General features: G+C 40.2%; 1 protein-coding gene across 1 annotated transcript in view; it reads left to right on the forward strand.

The window, feature by feature from the left end:
* CDH2 (cadherin 2) overlaps positions 1 to 18,131 on the forward strand; it is a 236,110-nt gene that overhangs the window by 11,506 nt on the left and 206,473 nt on the right. The window contains exon 2 of the mRNA XM_032293129.1: positions 17,624 to 17,735. Coding sequence (XP_032149020.1) covers positions 17,624 to 17,735 — 112 coding nt within the window. The remainder of the gene's footprint in view (positions 1 to 17,623; positions 17,736 to 18,131) is intronic.

The raw sequence follows: 18,131 nt of genomic DNA on the forward strand, positions 1-18,131 counted from the left end.
TTTTAAATCGTTTTCTTTCTTCCCTCTTATGTTACAGTGACTTAATAGCCTGGAGAAGCGGTGTGACACACTGGTTAAGATTGGGGACTCTGGAGCCAGATTTGCATTGGTTCCCTGGCTCTGACACTTGTTTTTTGTGTGGACTTGGACAACACATTTGATAGTTCTCTCTCAGTATGCCCATCTGTAAAATGGGGATAATAAATAATATCTATCATAAGGTTGTTATGGAGAGTAAATGGGCTAATGTGTCTGTGTGTATATGTGTGTGTGCACGTGCACATATGTAAATCACTTAGAAACATGCTTTCAGGCTGAGTGTAGCAGCTCAGAGTTGTAATTCCAGCACTTTGGGTGGCTAAGGCCGGAGGATAGCTTGACCCCAGAAGTTTGAGAACAACCTGGGCAACATAGTGAGACCTCCCTCTCTACAAAAAATAAAAGAATTAGCTGGATGTGGTTGCTGGGTATGGTAGCGGACACCTGTAGTCCCAGCTACTCCAGAGGCTGAGGCAGGAGGATCACTTGAGCTCAGCAGTTCAAGGTTACAGTGAGCTATGATCATATCACTGCACTCCAGCCTGGGCAACAGAGCAAGACCATGTCTATAATAATAATAACAGAAGTGCTTTTATATAGTGAGCAAGATTTTGGATATTTTACGAAGATTTTGCAACCTGGTCATTACCATTGTTTTTACACAAACACAGTTAACAGATAACATAATTGAATAAGTTTGAGAACTTCATGCAAGACTTTGTTCTATGTTCAGTATGACAACCAGTTAAATTATAGCTGTGCGGGGACTACCTACCACCAGTGTTCCATCGACCACACTTGAAAACCACTATTGAAGGGCAAATATTTTAACAACCCTCCTTAAATTTTGACAGATATTATCTAGGCTGATACACTTCCACTATCTTTATAATTAGGGAAAGTAATTATTGTATGTAGAGTGTTATTCTACCAGTGGTTTGATTTGGAAACAGCAGGTATATCAGACAGGAGCTTTTCTGGTGTCTCTTTTTAGATCTGTTTCTTGCTTCTGTAATTCATTCTTTCATATGCTAGTAAGGACCCATGTGTGCATACACATGGGAGTGTGTGTGTGTGTGTGTGTGTGTGTGAGAGAGAGAGAGAGACTAGGCTAGAACCAAAGTTACTCGGCCTCTGAATGCTTTTAACATGATGATGACAACACCGTAGAGGAGAAGGTTGAGTGTAATGTTACCATACTGGTTGATGCTAGCACAGCATCTGCGAAAACAGGGAAGGTAGATTCATTGTTCTCATAGATGCTGATGGTTTATTGATGATTGGATGCAGGAAATTCTGCCTTTAATTTAGTGTCTTTCTATCCTAATAATAGCTTTTCATTTTTTTAGTAATTGCTATGTACCAGGCTTGATTGAAAGCACTTTACATGTATTAACTCATTAGATTCCCCCGAAAATATACCCAGTTCACATATTAGGACACCAAAGCGCAAGGCGAGGTTATCTGAGCTGTGCAAGGTTATTTTGTTAAATGATGGAGCTGGAGTTTAAATGCAAGCAGCCTGATGTCAGGGCCTGTGTTTCTAGGTTTGATATGTATTTGAATCCAGGCAGAAAAAAACAAAAGCAAATTGACATCCATTTCTATTTTATATGCATATGAAGATCACTTTCAAAAAATAACTTTTTATTGTGAAGTGTGATATGATAGAGGAGTCTATAAAGCATATGTGTACAATTTAAAGGAAAATTAAAGCATATGAAGTACATCAGTGCAACTACCAGCCTGGTTAAGAAAATGGAATATTCCTGCTACCTTGGACATCCCCATAGTACTGCTTCCATTCCCCTCTGTCCTCCCAGAGATTACTACTATCTGGATTCTTCTAATATTTATTCATTGCTTTTCTTTGTAGTTTTATCATCTATGTAGATACTCTTTAAATATATAAAGAGGAGACATGTTTTTATATATGTATATACATCATGCATAGAGTATACATGTATCATGCATGTGTATATATAATGTATTTTTCTGCGCTTTGCTTTTTCTACTCAGCATTATGTTTGTAAGATTGAGCTGAGTTGTGTAGCTGTAATTTGTTCATTTCCACTGCTGTAGAGCATTGCATACTATGAATATGGTACAATTTACTTATTTGGTTTATTGTTGATGGACTTGGGTGTGTGGTTTCGGATTTTTGCTGCTGTCAGCATTCTTATGCATGCCACCTGAGTATAAATGCCAAGGATACTCTAGAGCTGTGTTCCCCAAACTTTATGAGAATCACCAGAAAGCTTGTTAAAAGATGGATTCCTGGCCCTAGCCCTGGTCGTCTCATTCAGTAAGCCTCCAGTAGAACCTGAGAATTTGCCTCTCTGGCAAACTCCCAAGTGATAGAATGCTAGTCTGCTCTTGGATATGTACCAAGGAGTAGAATTGCTAGAATTCAAGATTTGCGTGTTTTCATCATTACTAGCTAATGCAAGATTGTGTTTTCCATACTGGTCTGCCGGTGCTATGTGCATTTGTTCCCCTAATTTTAGGATACTTGTAGTAGTCAAACTTCAACATTATAAAATATCTGGCGGACTGCGTAATAGTATCTCATTTTGTCTAAAATTTGAATTTTCCTGGTTTTTGATGAGTTCGAGAGGATTTTTCTATGTGTTTTGGCCTTTTTGTTTGCCTTGAAGTGTCTCTAAGAACACTAGCCTGTTGGATAAACTTCGTAACTTGTCTGTAGCTTGGCCTTGCTGTGTGTTGCTCATTTTCTCCACCTAATGTTTTCAGTCATGGATTGTAAAGGTATGTTTTGAAGCATTGAGAACATTCTTGATAGTGGTCACAGGGAATTAGTATTTACTGAGTGCTTACTATGAGCCAGGCCAAGCACTTGACCTGCATTTTCATATAATCCTCACATCAATCCTCACCAATAGATGACGTTGTTATCATTATCCATTTTACAGATGTCTGAACAGAGATTGACTTAAACCGCTCACCTGAAGGCACTCTGGCTGCGAGGTGGCCGACCAGGGCTTTAACAGTGCTTTACTTTCCTGATAACAACTTGCCAGTTCCCTGAAAGAGTCTGCAAAAGAATGGACCCAGTGGGAGCAAGATTAGTCTATTCTAGACTTTAAAAGATTGTTGCCTGAAGGAGCATTTGGACTTTAGAATGAGGATTTAAAGGATCTCAGCTTCATGGAGCAAACTTTGGGCTTAAGAATGGGAATTGGGAAAATCTAGCAGATTAAGCCAGATGCAGGATAGGCTACCAAAGAAGCAGGCGGTTTCTGCCGCTGGCCATGCAGCTTCTTGGTGGTGACTTGGAGACACAAGTATCTGATGAACTGTTGATAGTTCTTTCTGTGAGCCACTCTGTTTCTCCTGACCTCACCCCACCTTGGCCCAGTTCTGTACTCACCCTACAGTGTAGGGGCACATGTGGATCTCTGTTCCTAGCACTTGTGCTCGCCTAAGTACGTGAGGGGTCTTGGTTGTGTGCCTCAGACTCTTAGCACAGAGACATCCTAGTGGGCCTGAGGTCCTGCTGGCAGTTTAACAATGTTATTTGGACCAACTTCTTTTTGATCATTTAGCCTTGGCCTTTGAGTGTTGAGTAAGATTGAGACTTTGTAGATAATTTTGTTGTCTTTGAAGGGACCTAAGCAATAGTGCTCCTTATCTGTCTCAATTCTGGACAAATAAGACAAAAGAATCAGTTGATAGAGAACTAAAATTACATTTATTACTGATAAAGACAAGGTTGGAGAATGTGGCTAAATGTTTCACATGTCAGGTTTAGTTACCCTTGGCCTCCCATCTTCAACAGTGCTCCCATCTGGGGATCCTGCCGCACTAAAACCTATAGCTTAACAACATTTGCATGACATAGGTGGCGTGGCTCTCACAGGAAAAAAAGGTGATGCCTGGGCTCTAGATGCCCACTTGCTTTATCCAAATTGGCCAGAAGTCAAGAATATCATTTCTGATGCAGCTCCCATTACATGGAAGTAGAGGATAAGGGTTATACTCTCATGGTCCCCAAATTATGGATTGACTGTTAAGCCCATGGTCTTAGTCATCAAGTGTGTGCTTATCCCAAAATGTGACAACTGCCTTCAAAGGGTGAGATGGGTATCTGTCAAGACAGTCTTCTTGAAGTCTTGGAAGATCTATAGCTGTGCTGTTTTTTTTTTGTTTGTTTTTTTTGTTGTTTTTTTGGTTTTTTTTTTGAGACGGTCTCATTCTGTCGCCCAGGCTAGAATGCAGTGACACAATCTTGGCTCACTGCAGCCTCCTCCCGGCTCAAGCTGTTTTCCTGCCTCAGCCTCCCAAGTATCTGGGACTAAAGGTGTGCATCAATACGCCCAGCTAAGTTTTGTATTTTTTGATAGAGATGGGGTTTCACTGTGTTGGCCAGGCTGGTCTCGAACTCCTGACCTTAGGTGATCCACCCACCTTGGTCTCCCAAAATGCTAGGATTACAGGCATAAGCCATTGCACCAGGCCAACTTTACTCTTTAAAAAAGAGTCCCAAAACCAGAGCCTAATGGGGGCATGCAAGATGATCATGGCAATAGTTTTAACAGTTTTCAGAGTTAGAAAGCAAACCAGTCTCTGCTCCTGGAAGAGTCATCCAGGCGAAACTGTTTCTCAGTGTTCCAAAGTGCACAGTAGAGAGCTCATGGTATGTGAAGGATAGATTGATAGTGGGCAGAGAAAACATTCTTCATTTTAACCTTTCCAGGATGCTGGTCAGTCTAAGCCTCTTGTCTGTAATCTGCAATCTTTGAACTAAACAAAATCGAAAGGGGAGAATGGAAACATAAAGATACTGAATATGCTAGGTGAGATAAAAGGCACCTCAACTAAGACGAGGACCATCGGACATTTCTGAGCCTTGTGCTAGGTGGCAGCATCTCAGATGCCAGCTTTCTGAGGGAAAACCTGGTATGCATGAGTTACTACAAATGGTAAATAGGAAATGCTAAACAACCTCCCACTAAGAGCCTCTCCCCAGTTGGGTTTTGGTTTGCAGCCAAAACCCAAGCCTCCTTTCAAACCTCCTTTTCCCTTTCAGACTTTCCCTTTGTGTCTCTTGGGTCTGACAGCCCAGTGTTATCAGCAGGGTGGGTTCGGTCTGGTGGTTGACTGGTGGAGCAGGTGTTTTCAGTCTCGGGCCCCACTGTCTCTTTCTCTGCCATTTGCCATGGAGTTGCTTTGGCCGAAGAAGGCCGCCTCAAGGGAAGATTTCTTGTTCACTTGTGAAGACCATCTAGACCACTTGGTGGGGACTGACCCTTGAGCTAGTGGTCAAGCTGCAGAATCCAAGATGTCCACATCTTGCCCAAGTGAGACCCTTGCTAGTGCTCTTGAACTTAGTGTTAATAAAAGGTAACAAACACTGGTTCACTGACTAGTCTTTAGGCAGTAGATATTGAAATAATCCTCTTTTTATGCCCCTCTGCTTATTCAAGCTGGGGCTCATGAGCACTTGCAGAGTCCTGAGCTAGCTTGGACCATTGCCAAGGCCAAATTGTGGCAGCCTTCACCCAAGTTGTGGCAGCCTTCACCCAAATTGTGGCAGCCCTTACCCAAATAGTTCACCATTGGGCTAAGGTCACTGTGCATCCTGCTGCTTTTCTATTCTAGGATCTTTGGCCTGTAGTCTTTCCTGAGGTCCTACTGTTTTTTTCTCCAGGCCCTACCCCTTTAAACAACTATCATTTTCCTGGAGATAAGCCACCCTAAATTGTGGTCAAGCATCAAGGTCAAAATACTCTGGGGTTTAGGAATTTAAGCCTTTTGATGTTAAAAGCCACCTCTCCAGCTATCAGAACCAGCCACCCTACACAATCAAGGCTGTAAACCACCAAATTAAAAAACGTGCAGGGGGCTGGGCATGGTGGCTCATGCCTGTAATCCCAGCACTTTGGGAGGCTGAGGCAGGTGGACCACCTGAGGTCAGAAGTTCAAGACCAGCCTGGCAAACATGGCAAAACCTCATCTCTATTAAAAATACAAAGATTAGCCAGGTGTGGTGGCAGGCACCTATAGTCCCAGCTACTCGGGAGGCTGGGGCAGGAGAATCATTTAAGCCCGGGAGGCAGATGTTGCAGTGAGCTGAGATTGTGCCAGTGCACTCCAGCCTGAGTGCTTTTCCCACTGCCAGAAGCCCAACTTCCTTCATGAATACTTTCTTCCCCTATATTGGACTCCTTTCTTTGTTTCCCAAGAGTCCCCAGATAGTTCACCAAGTGCTGAAGTCTTTCAAAGGGCCCAGTAAATAGGACCTGTCCTCCCTGTCTTGAATTCTGAACCAAGTGAAATGTGTGCCAGAAGAATCAGAAGATAGGAAAGAAAAATATCACTGTGGTCCTGATAAGCACTAGGCTGGCAGGCATGGCCTTTATCTGTGGTCATGTTCCCCTTGCTAAAACTGAATCCCCAAATCCCAGAATTCTGTAGACATGCCCACTTCCTTCTACTGCCAGATTGCTGCAGGGAATCTGTGAACTCCCAGCATGGAAAATGAGATCACCACACTTCTTTTCTGTGGATCTGTGATTCCCAGATGGGAGGAGTAGAGGACAGGGTTGGGCACCAGCTGCCCAGATTTTTCTTTCAAATGCAGCCTTCAGGTAAGTTTGGTCCATCCTTCTCTCTTCAGCATAACATTTACAAATTTTTAGTCTCAGGACTCTTTTACATACTTAAAAATTGAGTTATTCAATGAGCTTTTCTATTATAGATAATATCTATCAGTGTTTACCGTAGAGAAATTAAACTGAAAAAATATATAGATTTATTTATTTAAAATATTAAACCAATTGTATGTGTAACATAATTTTTATGAAAAATTACTATCTTATCCCAAAGAGAAAAACAAGATTAGTGGGAAGACTAGCATTGTGCCTTTACATTTCTGCAGTCTCTTTAATGCCTGGCTTAATAAGAAGATAGCTGTTTTTTCATATCTGCTTCTGAATTTTCTGTTAAGGTAGCACACATAACATAGCTTCTGGAAAACTTCACTTTACACTTACGAGATAATGAGAGTGAAAAGGGCAAATAATGTTGTAATGTTATGGAAGAGGCTTTGATTTTGTAGATCCCCTGAGAGGATTGTGGGAACTCCTAGGAGTCCACTCCTCGGACCATATTTTAAGAATTGCCATTCAGGGTATGAGTGACTGCTTTCCCAGTGGAAAGCACTGGGAGTGTGTGAGTTAGCAGAGTGCCTTCCACATGGAAAGAAGCATCAGGAAGGGAAGAAGCATTTCTTCTATGGGTTACACTGGGAAACTATCCAGATGCCAGACTTCAGTCACCCAAGATATCCATGGGTGGACAATGCTTGTCCTTCGCCCTTGAGTTGAAACTGGAACTGACAGTATTAGCCCTGCAACCCCTCAGCCTGCAGGGCTGAGAGATGTACTTCTGTATTGCTTGATCTATTAGGACACCACTAGATGGGAGGCTGCTTCCGGAATAAGTTCAGGAAAGGCTTTGAACTCTGGTGTTATGCTTCCTTTCACCGCAATGTATTTCTGGAAGCTGTGCCTTGAATATTGTTTTCTCACAAGAATAATGTTATAATTGGGTTGTGTTTATCTTATCAGGGGCTCAGAATTAGATAAATCATTACTCTGGCCAGCTACTCAAATTAAATCAGAGTTATGGGGACTGTAAACATCTGTAACCATTTTTAAAAAGTGAAACCATGCTTATGAAATGGGCCTAATTGTACATGAATACAGGGGACTCCAGAGCAAATAAAGTGTATGAAGAGTTCTTTATAGACTATAATTATTCCTTCATCAGTGTCACCTCTGAAAATTAACATACTAGCCATGATAGCTATTGACTGATAATTTTCCATGTATACTTTTGGAGGAGTTTGGGCTGGGGGAGTATGACGGTTTGATTTGGAGGACTTAAAAACAAAACAAAAAGTTTAAAAAAGTTTGACCTGATGCCTTTTTTTTTTCTTTTTCTAATTTTTCCCATAGTGAACAGAAACATTGAAATTGTCTTATTAACATACATCACATATCATGTGAGAATCATATTTTAGGAAAAAATTTATTATGGCAGCAGGCAGATTGTTCACTTTGTCTCAATTCATATAGGATAATTTCCAGCCCTTAGCCAGTTAGGTACTACGTGGATGCTTCTTAATGGGTGTTGTAGAGGTTGGGTTAAGGATAATCCCCAAGGCCATTTGATGCTGGTTTGAATAGTGTCCCTAATTGGACTAACTAAATGACTTAGGCCAGTTTCCTTTAAGTTTGTTTCCTTGCCTGCAAAATGGCAGTACCAACAGCAGCTACCTCACAGGGTTGTTGTGAGGTCTGTTTAAGATATACGGAAAGCATTGTAGCACACTTTTTGGCACATATTAAGCACTCAATAAATATCTGCAGTCGCTGATATTCAGTGTATTTAGTTGAATGAATTTCCAAGTTCATTATAAACAGTCTAATGCCAAGTGTTATATTATTTGATACCATTTTGAGTATTATATATAAGAATGTTGCAGTCTTTGCTGAATGTAATGAGGTGATGGCACACAATCAGTCTGAGCCATGATTGGCCATCTTTCCTGGAATTGCCATAGGCACTTCTGGAACTTTTCCTGACAGTTTAATTGCACAGCTGCCTGGATTACTAATGATAGTGTTAGCCTTTTACCTGCCAATCAATCTGTAGGTACATTGTTACTACCTGTTACATTAAGCATCCACTTCATGATAAGCTCCTGTCTGTCTTTTGAGACTTTACTCAAGGAAGCCTGGAAGCCTAGGAAGCCTCCTCTCACTTGAGCAGAGAAGATTTGGGATTTCACAGAGGTCTACATTGGATGTCACTCGATGTATGAAACTGTTCAAGACCAATTTGGCATGACTAATTTTTTTTTTTTAATTTTTTAATCCAGTTTGACCCAATCAATATCCCTTAGGTCAAGGCATATTGACCCAAGCCTTGATAGGTTCTGCTTTTAGGAAGGTGACATTCTAAACCACATTTTGTATGCAGACCAAGATTTTGACCCAGATTTTTATCCCTCAAATTGTTGTATTGTGGTGCTGTCTTCTACCTAACAGTTCAGTTTCAGCAGTTTGCAGGTTCTTGTGCCAGCATCAATGCTATTTTTGACTATTCTCTTTGTCTTTACTTGATTAAAAGAAATGACAATCAGAAAACTAAAAGTACTGATACTAGAGATACTCAAGGACGTATCCTAATAAGATAATTAAAATAAAGATGGGAAATTACTAGGTAGTCAGATGGGGCAAATGTGTGGCCTCAGTGCAGTATTCATTGAACCTAAGCTGGTCTAGAGCACATCATGAAGGCAAGAAAGAGCTTAAAAAAAAAAAAAAAAGAAAAGAAAAAAAGACCCATGCAGGACAAGATAATCTTCTTCCAGAATCGTACTTGACAATACAAAAATATTGCAGCTGTCCAGAGTTAAACTTCTGCACATTTTAAGCATATTTGCAGGGATGTCAAATTCAAAGTGCCATCAATGGCATTACGGACACAGAGAAAAATCTTTAAAGAGAGGCAGTAGCTCTTGAATAATCTTAACATAGCCTTGAACATCATGGATGGAATCCTGTGAGATGTCGAGAATCTGGCAAACATAATTGTATGGTGAGAAACTGGATTAAAAAATTAAAAAAATTAGTAATGCCAAATTGGTCTTGAACAGTTTCATTACTATCACCATGTACTCAACTAACCACCTTAACAGTGTCTTCATTAACTGTTTAGGTTCCTGTATGTCATTTGGCAGACGTAACCGCATAATAAAACTATTACCATACTTGTCACCCTCCCTGTACTGAGGCTTCATCCCCCCACCCACACATCACATAGCATGAAGGGAATTCCACTTGCGTATCTTTTGTCCTTGTTTGTGAGTGAATTTCCGTTTTTTTTTTTTTTTTTTTTTTTGCAGGTTTGGTTTCTTTATGGTATTCCTTCACAAAATTATTTATAAATATTTCTTAGGTACCGACAGAGCAAAGAAATAAAAGTCTCCACAAGCAAAACAATACCAGCATCATAATAGCTAACCCCTGTCTTGTGGTAAATCAGCTATTGTTTTTAAGCTCTTTGTATTCTTTACAACAATTCTAAAGACCTGTGCTTTAGCTATTATTATTATTGTTATTATTACAGAGGAGGAAGCTGAAGCACAGATTAGGTTACATGGCTTGCCAAAGTTACACAGGTAGTAGAGGGTTGTGGCTAGATTTAAACCCGAGCAGGTTTACTGCAGAGTTTCTCAGTCTTAACCCAGTCTTAACCAGTCACAACCCATTATTGCCTTTATTTCCACGAAGTATCAGGGGAGCAAACATAGTGTAAAAGGTTTCAGCTTTGTTGACTGCATTTGGTAATCTTCCAAACAATAATCTAGTTCTTATAAAATTGTGACCATGGAATCTCTGATTAGGGAAAAAGTAAGAGATCAGTGCTCTAATCCGAAATCCAGTGGATTACATTTAAGAGTTTGTGATAACTAGGTTTTAGTTAGGCATTCATCGGAGCCAGAAGGAAAAGTTACGGTTTTCTTAGGTTTAGGCTGCTTCAGAGGTAAAATTTTTAGCCAATAATCGTAAATGATTGTAATGAGGAAGAAGGTGAGAAGGTGAGGTGACCGAAGTCTGTCCATGGTGATTCCACATGGAATATTTAAGAGCTTGGATTTAGGAGTGACTTGGAGGAAATTGGAAAGCAGATCAAGTGACCAAGGATGACTATAAAAAAAGAATAATGAGAACAGGAACCGAAAAGAGTAGTGGACTCAGGGCTTTAATGCTCACAGTATTGAGACTGTGGAAAAATTTGAACAAGAACAAAAAAAGCGATGTCCCTGCAAGTGCAGAACCGGAACAGAGAGACTGATACTCAAAGGCAAGCAGAACTCAACTCCCATTACACTTCTGTCCTCTGTAGACAAGGAGGTCGATCTTCAGCCTGGGAAGAGTAGAACAAATACTTGTAAGAGGAAATTGAAACTCAAGATAGGTGAGCTGATTGTACGAGAGCACAGAGTGGCACTAAATGAGTTCAGATCCTCTGGCCAGCATGAATTTCGCGCTGGTGGGCCGAGAGGACTTGCTGACTGCTTGTCATCCTGGAGGAATTGTGCAGAAGAGGAGAATTGCTAAAGGACTGCAGATGGGGCAATGCTCTCTTCAAAGCAAAACAAAAATTCAAAATCAAGAAGGTGTAGTTTTCAGAATAAAGAGAAGAGAGCATGGGATTAAGAACAGGAAAATCATTGTTTATTCCTTTTTGCTGTTGCTAAGCTATTGGATTTGAAGACTGGGGTCAAAAGGTAGCTGTGCTGTTTTGAGAACGTTCAGAAGGGTTTCTAGAGGTTAAGGTAAGGGCTGGATACGTGGTTACCACATGCAGCACAGGCACTTGTAAATATACAAATTTATCCATCACACCTCTTGAGGGTCTGTTTTAATGAGTCTTGGGCTAGGACCCAAGAATCCGTATTTTAAACAAATGTCCCAGACTGCTTGCTGTGTTGAGTAAGTTTGAGAACTACCGGCCTGTATGGCAGATGTACCATGAGTTGGATTCATGTTGTCCCAGTAGTATTAATACTGTGGTGACAAATGGCTAAGACATTGAATAATCATGTGCCAGACACTGTCCTAAGTACTTTACACGTATTAACTCATTTAATCCTGCCATCTGCCCTATAAGTTGGTGCTATCTTTAGTACTCTTATTATACAGATGGGGAACTGTTCCTTCTCAGAAGTCTCACAGATAGTAGCATTGGGGCTGGGATTTAAAGCCAGGCAGTATGGCCTATTGGAAATTCATACTGCAATCACTCTGCTCTTCTTAAGAGCTCAGGGCTTAGGGCCTGGGGCAGGGGGTGCCCCGGGCAGATTTCCCCAAACCATGTCTGGACGTGTGACATGTCCTGTCTTTAGCATCCAAGTAGCGTCTGTATGAAGACCTTGGGGTATCTCATTAGACTTTCTTTATACATAAAGCTGAAAAGAATGACTAAAACCAGCTAGAATGATTAATTTATTGAGACCAAATTATGGAGGGTTAAATATAAATTGCTGCGCCTAGGGACCCCAAATCAGCAGCAGAGATAATAGAGGAGGAAGCCATAACTTAACAGTTGCCTGGAAAAAAAAGATCAGGGTGGTTTTGGTGGACTACAAACTCAACATAAATCAACAGGGGCTTTGTGCTGCTGTACCTTTTGGCTGGAATGCCCTTTTCCACTTTCCCCTCTTTCCCCTGGCAAATTCTTAATCATCTTTAAAGTCAGAGCCTAAATGTCACTTCAGCTATGGAGTCTTCTTTGACTTCCACGGACAGATTTATCATCGCATTCTTTCTGCTTCCTTAGCACTTTGTTCCTGACGTTATAATTTTGCGATTATTTTCCTACTTGTGGCACCCATGTTCACAGCCATTCAGCTGGAAACATGAGGGAAGACTTCATTTCCTCCCTCCTTCCCCCAGTGAGTCCCTGTTTCTGGAGGCCCTGTTGATTTTAACTATCTGGGTATTGACAAAATCTGTCCCTTCTTCATTCCTTGCAGCCCCTGCCCTGATTCAGGTCTGTGTCCTAGCTTGTCTCCCAGTTGTCACTTGTCATCCCCTTTCACACATTTCCCACAAAGCTGTTAAGAGACTTCTCTGTCATATACATTCGGTCTGTGCTTAAAATTTGTCCCTGGCTCCCCCAGCCAACAGGATAACCCCAAACCCACAACCATTTATGATCTAACCCTGTCTAACTCAACGGCCTCAACTTTTGACATCCTGCCTTGCTTCTTGGACTCCAGCGACACTGAACTCATTGTAATTCCCCAGGCACTGTGCTGTTTCTTGCTGCCTTGTTTTAGGTCAAGCAGTGACTGCCTGGGATGGCTTTCCTGCTACCCTCTAGAGCTTTGCTACTCAGCTTTCTGCTTGGGAAGCCCCCAGATTCCCTGCCCTGGGTTTTGCTCATTTCCTCTGCATATCTTAATCTCCCACATTAAGTCTTGAGCTCCTTAAGGGCAGGGGCCATATCTTGTTTTCTGTTACCAGTGGCAAATGAACACTCAGTACATGTTTCTTGAAAGATTGTATTGTAATTATTTGTTGCACTTGGAAAGACTACAGAATCCTGCCTCTTTCTCTCTTGGATGTAAGGTCTTGGGTATTTCACTGTACCTCTGTGTGAGAATCCATTTGCTCATTTGCAAAATGCAGATAGTTTTACTGCCTTTTAAGTGGCTCTTGTGAGAATTAAGTGAGATAACAATGTGATATGAAACTTACCACACTATTCCAGGGATCTGCAAACTACACTAATGCTGCCTTTTTTTTTTTTGGTCTGGCCAAAAATATTTTTTTACATTTTCAAATGCTTTTAAGCAAGAAAAAGGAAGAATAATATCTTTCAAGACTTGAAAATGGAATGAAATTCAAATTTCAGGTTATATGAAGTTTTATTAGAATGAACACAGCCATGTTCATTCATATACTGATTGTCTAGGCTGCTTTTGCACAACAGCATCAGATTGAGTAGTTTTAACAGAGATCCTGTGGACTACAAAGCCTGAAATAGTTTATCCTTTACAGAAAAAGCTTGCCAACCCGTGCACCATTCAAATATTAGGGAAATGCATATTGTTCACAACCTCTTCCTCATACCCACAGATAACTTGTTGAGGGTAGGATTCCTCTTTGTCCTCTTTGAAGTTCCAGAATTTCATCCTGGGCCTAGCAGAGTGATCACTTTATGTGGGGGAAAGCCTCAGGGGCTGGGTTTGAGCTTTCTGGGAAGGAGGGTGTTTGGAGAGTGGTTAGGCTACTTGAGGAGATGGGGATCTTCACACCGATGGGAGTGTAAATGGGTAGGTGATATCTCCTTTTCATGTGTTGTTGTAGAACAGGCTTTCTTAACCTTGGCTCTTTGATGTTTTGGGCTTGGCATGCCTTTGTTAGGGATGCTGTGCTGTGTATTGTATAATGGTTGTTAGCAACTTCCATGTCCTGTACCCACTAGTAGCCAGTAGCACCCCCATGAAGTTGTGACAGCCAAAAGTGTGTCTGTACATTGAGAGATGTCCCCTGGGTGGCAGAATTATCCCCAAATTAGAGCTACTCTTGTAGAATATTTCAGGCATTAGCTATGGGTTAGACCAGAGAAACCTCCATTGCCCAACAAGGATTACCACCACAGTGCAGTCAGCCCCTTTTGGGGGATTCTGCTCATCATCTCTGTGGTCTCCTGCAATCTCAGACCTGGTACCAGTTATGACCTTGTAAGGTTGCAAGGAGAATTGAATGAGAAATTGATATATCAGCACAATGCTTGGCACAAAGTAAGCGTCCCCTGTGTCCAGTTGTATTCATTTGAGTGCTTCCTGTTTGTTTTTTGAACTTGTTAGTTTTGCTACTTTTATACTGAAAGTTTTCAGGAAATTAAGAGGGAGAATACACATATTTTAATAATTTTACAGAAATTGTTTTTAAGAAAATACATTATGGATTAGTATTATGGATCCAGGATTATATTATTTTGTAGGTCTGTTTTGTCTTGGGGAAGAAGAATTTAGAAAAGTTTAAGCTATTTAAGATGAATACGAAATTATTCAAAATATGACATGACTTTCATGGATATTTAATGTTAGTAGTCAGTATTTGTTAGAGATATACTTTAAAAGCATTGTTTCAATAATTCTCATCGCCAGCCTGTGCTGATCAGTACCCATTTATACATGAGGAAAATGAGCATGGAGAGGTTTAGTAAGGGGCAGCACATTGAGGACAGAAGGTCCCTTTTCTGAAATAAGGCAGAGAACAAAACACAGAGGTGAACATTCACTGTCTTCCTAAGAGCTTCGACATGGCTCTGAAGTTCTATTTCTGTGGGTTTGGACCAGGAGCTTGGTACTACTGATTCTCCTACCTGGGGCAAATCCACTGGAAACAAGACACAGTCACGGAGTTAAAGAAAAGTTTACGGTTTTCCTCTAGTTTTGAGACTTCCTCGATTTCTGCTTACCCACAAACCCGCATACTGTATTAACCTGAATGCCCACATTTGAAATGGGACCCCCATATGCTCTGTGCCTTCCATTGCTGCCTTCTGGCCACTGTCTTGCTGGGCTCTGCCCTGACCTCTCCTGGGCTAGCACCTGCAATGCCTCACTGCTCTTAGGAGCCTGGGTTAGAAGGGTGAAGGGCAGACCCCTAACATGTTGGTGGGACACAGGTTTACAACACATTTGTCCATTTAAATGGCAAACTAGGGGGTTCCCTGTGTTTGTTTTCGTTAGCTAAAAGCAAATTCTTTCTTTCACTCAGTGCCTACGCAGTGCAAGACATGGACAGTATCTGGATGTTTACGGGTGTCAAATATCAGACTGTCTCCCAGTGTCCCAGACTTGATCTGTGTTGGAAGCCTCACTTCTTACTTCTCAGTTGGTTTCTGGTATTTTCTCCTTTTCTTTATGAAATATGTAGAGCAGATAGGATGTGGAGTGAATACTGTAATTTGTACCTATGCGTCTGTGCATCTTTACGTTTCACGCAGTTTCCTTCAGAATCTTTTTGAAGGAAATGAATTATTACAGATAAAATTGAAGCCACTTGTACAATCTTTCCTGATGCCTTTCCTAGTTTTTCTTCCCCTGGGGTAGCCACTATCCTAAATCTGACGTTTATCACTACCCTGTTTTCTTCTTTTTCTTACATATGTGTGTGTTCAAAACATTATTATCTTTTGTGTTTAAATTTTATATAAGTGGAATCATCAGTCATACTTTCTATTTTTTTATTTTTTATTTTGCAAGATTTTATACTGCAGTGTGCCTTGCTTTCATTCTGAAATTTGGTATGTTACACAAATGGGTTTCTGAACTTATTAAATATAATAATCATCCTTAGGACGATTTAGAGTTAAATTTATGTCTTAATCATACATGGAACTTAAATAAACTGACTTTTTGTTTTAGTTTGCCTCTGAGATGTAGCCTTGTGGATAAATGTAGTTCCAGTTCTTCTATTTTAACATTGTTTTCTTCTTTTTGGCTTTGTGATGGTGTATTAGTCCATTCTCCTTTTGATGGGCATTTACAAAATCTGTGCCATTACAATCATGCTTCAGTGAACATTCCTGCACATGTCAACTGGAGCACTCATGTGGGGTAATAGGTACCTAGGAATGTTACCTACAATGTAGGATATATCCACATTCATCTTTACTAGAGGTGGCCAAAATGTATGCCGAGGTGACTGTACCAGCTTCCACTCACACCTGTTTAGGGGATTGGGCTCTTCATTCTTTACTTGATACGGTCCTTTCATGCACAAAACATACTTAAAACTGCTTACTCATTTGATGGGCCTGAACTAGCTCACTGTTGCTCCTAATAATTTTTTGAGAAAAAAGACTGTGTGATATTTAATATTGTGTAAATTTACTCTTTCTTTTCTTGGATTTGAAAAGAACATTTTATTAGATTAGTCTAGATTTTTGCAACGTTAGAATTTGCAAAATTTCACATGCATAATTCAGGTAGTCCTTTAATTATAAAGCTGGACTGCATTGCTTCATACAGACAGTTGTCCTGAGATCTCTCTGTTTGTGGGGCTTTCTCTTTTTCCTCTCAAATTCTGGTTCTCACTAGGGTGGACTGTCCCTAATGCTGTCCCTGTGGCCACTGAAATCCTTTCATTGGGCAGCCTCATTCTACTCATCCTTCCTCTATATTTAAATCCCCATCAGTACATTGTAGAGTCTCCTATAATTAATGCAGATGCTACAGGAGCTCTGCTGAGGGCTAATTGTCCTCCAATTGTGTCAGTAGGGCTGAAAGAATTAGGGAAACTAACTTGGAAGGTTAGCTAGACAGCACTAGGTATGACTGAGTTTTAAGCACACTGAGCATTAACTGTGCGTATGATGATAAAGAAAATGACGAGATACTTGCTTACTTTCTAATTTTAAGTATAAAAACATAGTTGTATTAATCTTTACTTATATTTTTAATGTATCACTGTCCTTCAAATTATAGCAATATATAGTTTTGATTGGTTTTACTTGGTATAAAATATCTGTCCAGCTGTTGTAAGTATATTATAGTTTTATTATTTTTTAATGAACCTAGCATCTTAAAACCAGCTTTATAGAGAATTAGCTAAGAATATAAAAATGTATATACTTGAACGTATACATTTTTCATGAAAAGTTAAGTTAGTGATGGTGATTTCTGGAGCCCAAAGACTATTTGGCTGTCCCCCAAACCCCATGCCCACTTGATAGTTCTTCAGTCACAATGAGCTTTTTAATGGAAATGTTCAGTCTTTAGAAGAACCTAGAATGTGTATTATTTAGCTTTTACTGGACTAGACAAGTGGGATTTGTTTCTTCTACTCCAGTTATCAAAATGATTAACCCTTTGGCCTCTACATTCTAATTGTAAGCATTGGGAAACAAAGGGGTTGTTTGTACAAGATAGTTGAAAAAATGAGGCTTTATGCCAAGTGGAATGTTTCTCATCTGAAGGAGGTAGCAATCATTGCACACATTTTTTTTTTTTCTTGTGTTGCAGGCGTCTGTAGAGGCTTCTGGTGAAATCGCATTATGCAAGACTGGATTTCCTGAAGATGTTTACAGTGCAGTCTTATCGAAGGATGTGCATGAAGGACAGCCTCTTCTCAATGGTACTATCTCAAAAGATATATTTGTACATGCAGTGTCCATGCTCATGAAACAAATTAGCCATTAAAAAAGTCTAAATCATCTCTACTGTATAACAAGTATGAATTTTTCACAATCACTATGATGTGACTGTAGGGACTTTATTTTAGGATTACAGAAGAGCTCATGAATCTCTTACAGACATAATTAGAATGCTCCTGATCTCTTGAACTCTTCAGATTTCTTTTTTAATTTACAGAAGAAACCATTATGTAACTGATATTTACCATTTTTGTGTATAAATTTTACTTAAAGAATAATATTTTGAAGAATAATTGTGAAACACCTAGTTCCAGTGGTTTCAAAATTTACAGGAAAAATGTACTTAGTATTTTGAATTAAAGAAAGGAAATTATTAT

This window comes from Sapajus apella, unplaced genomic scaffold (assembly GCF_009761245.1).
Source record: "Sapajus apella isolate SASKATOON/1434 unplaced genomic scaffold, GSC_monkey_1.0 scaffold29, whole genome shotgun sequence".
NCBI lineage: Eukaryota > Metazoa > Chordata > Mammalia > Primates > Cebidae > Sapajus > Sapajus apella.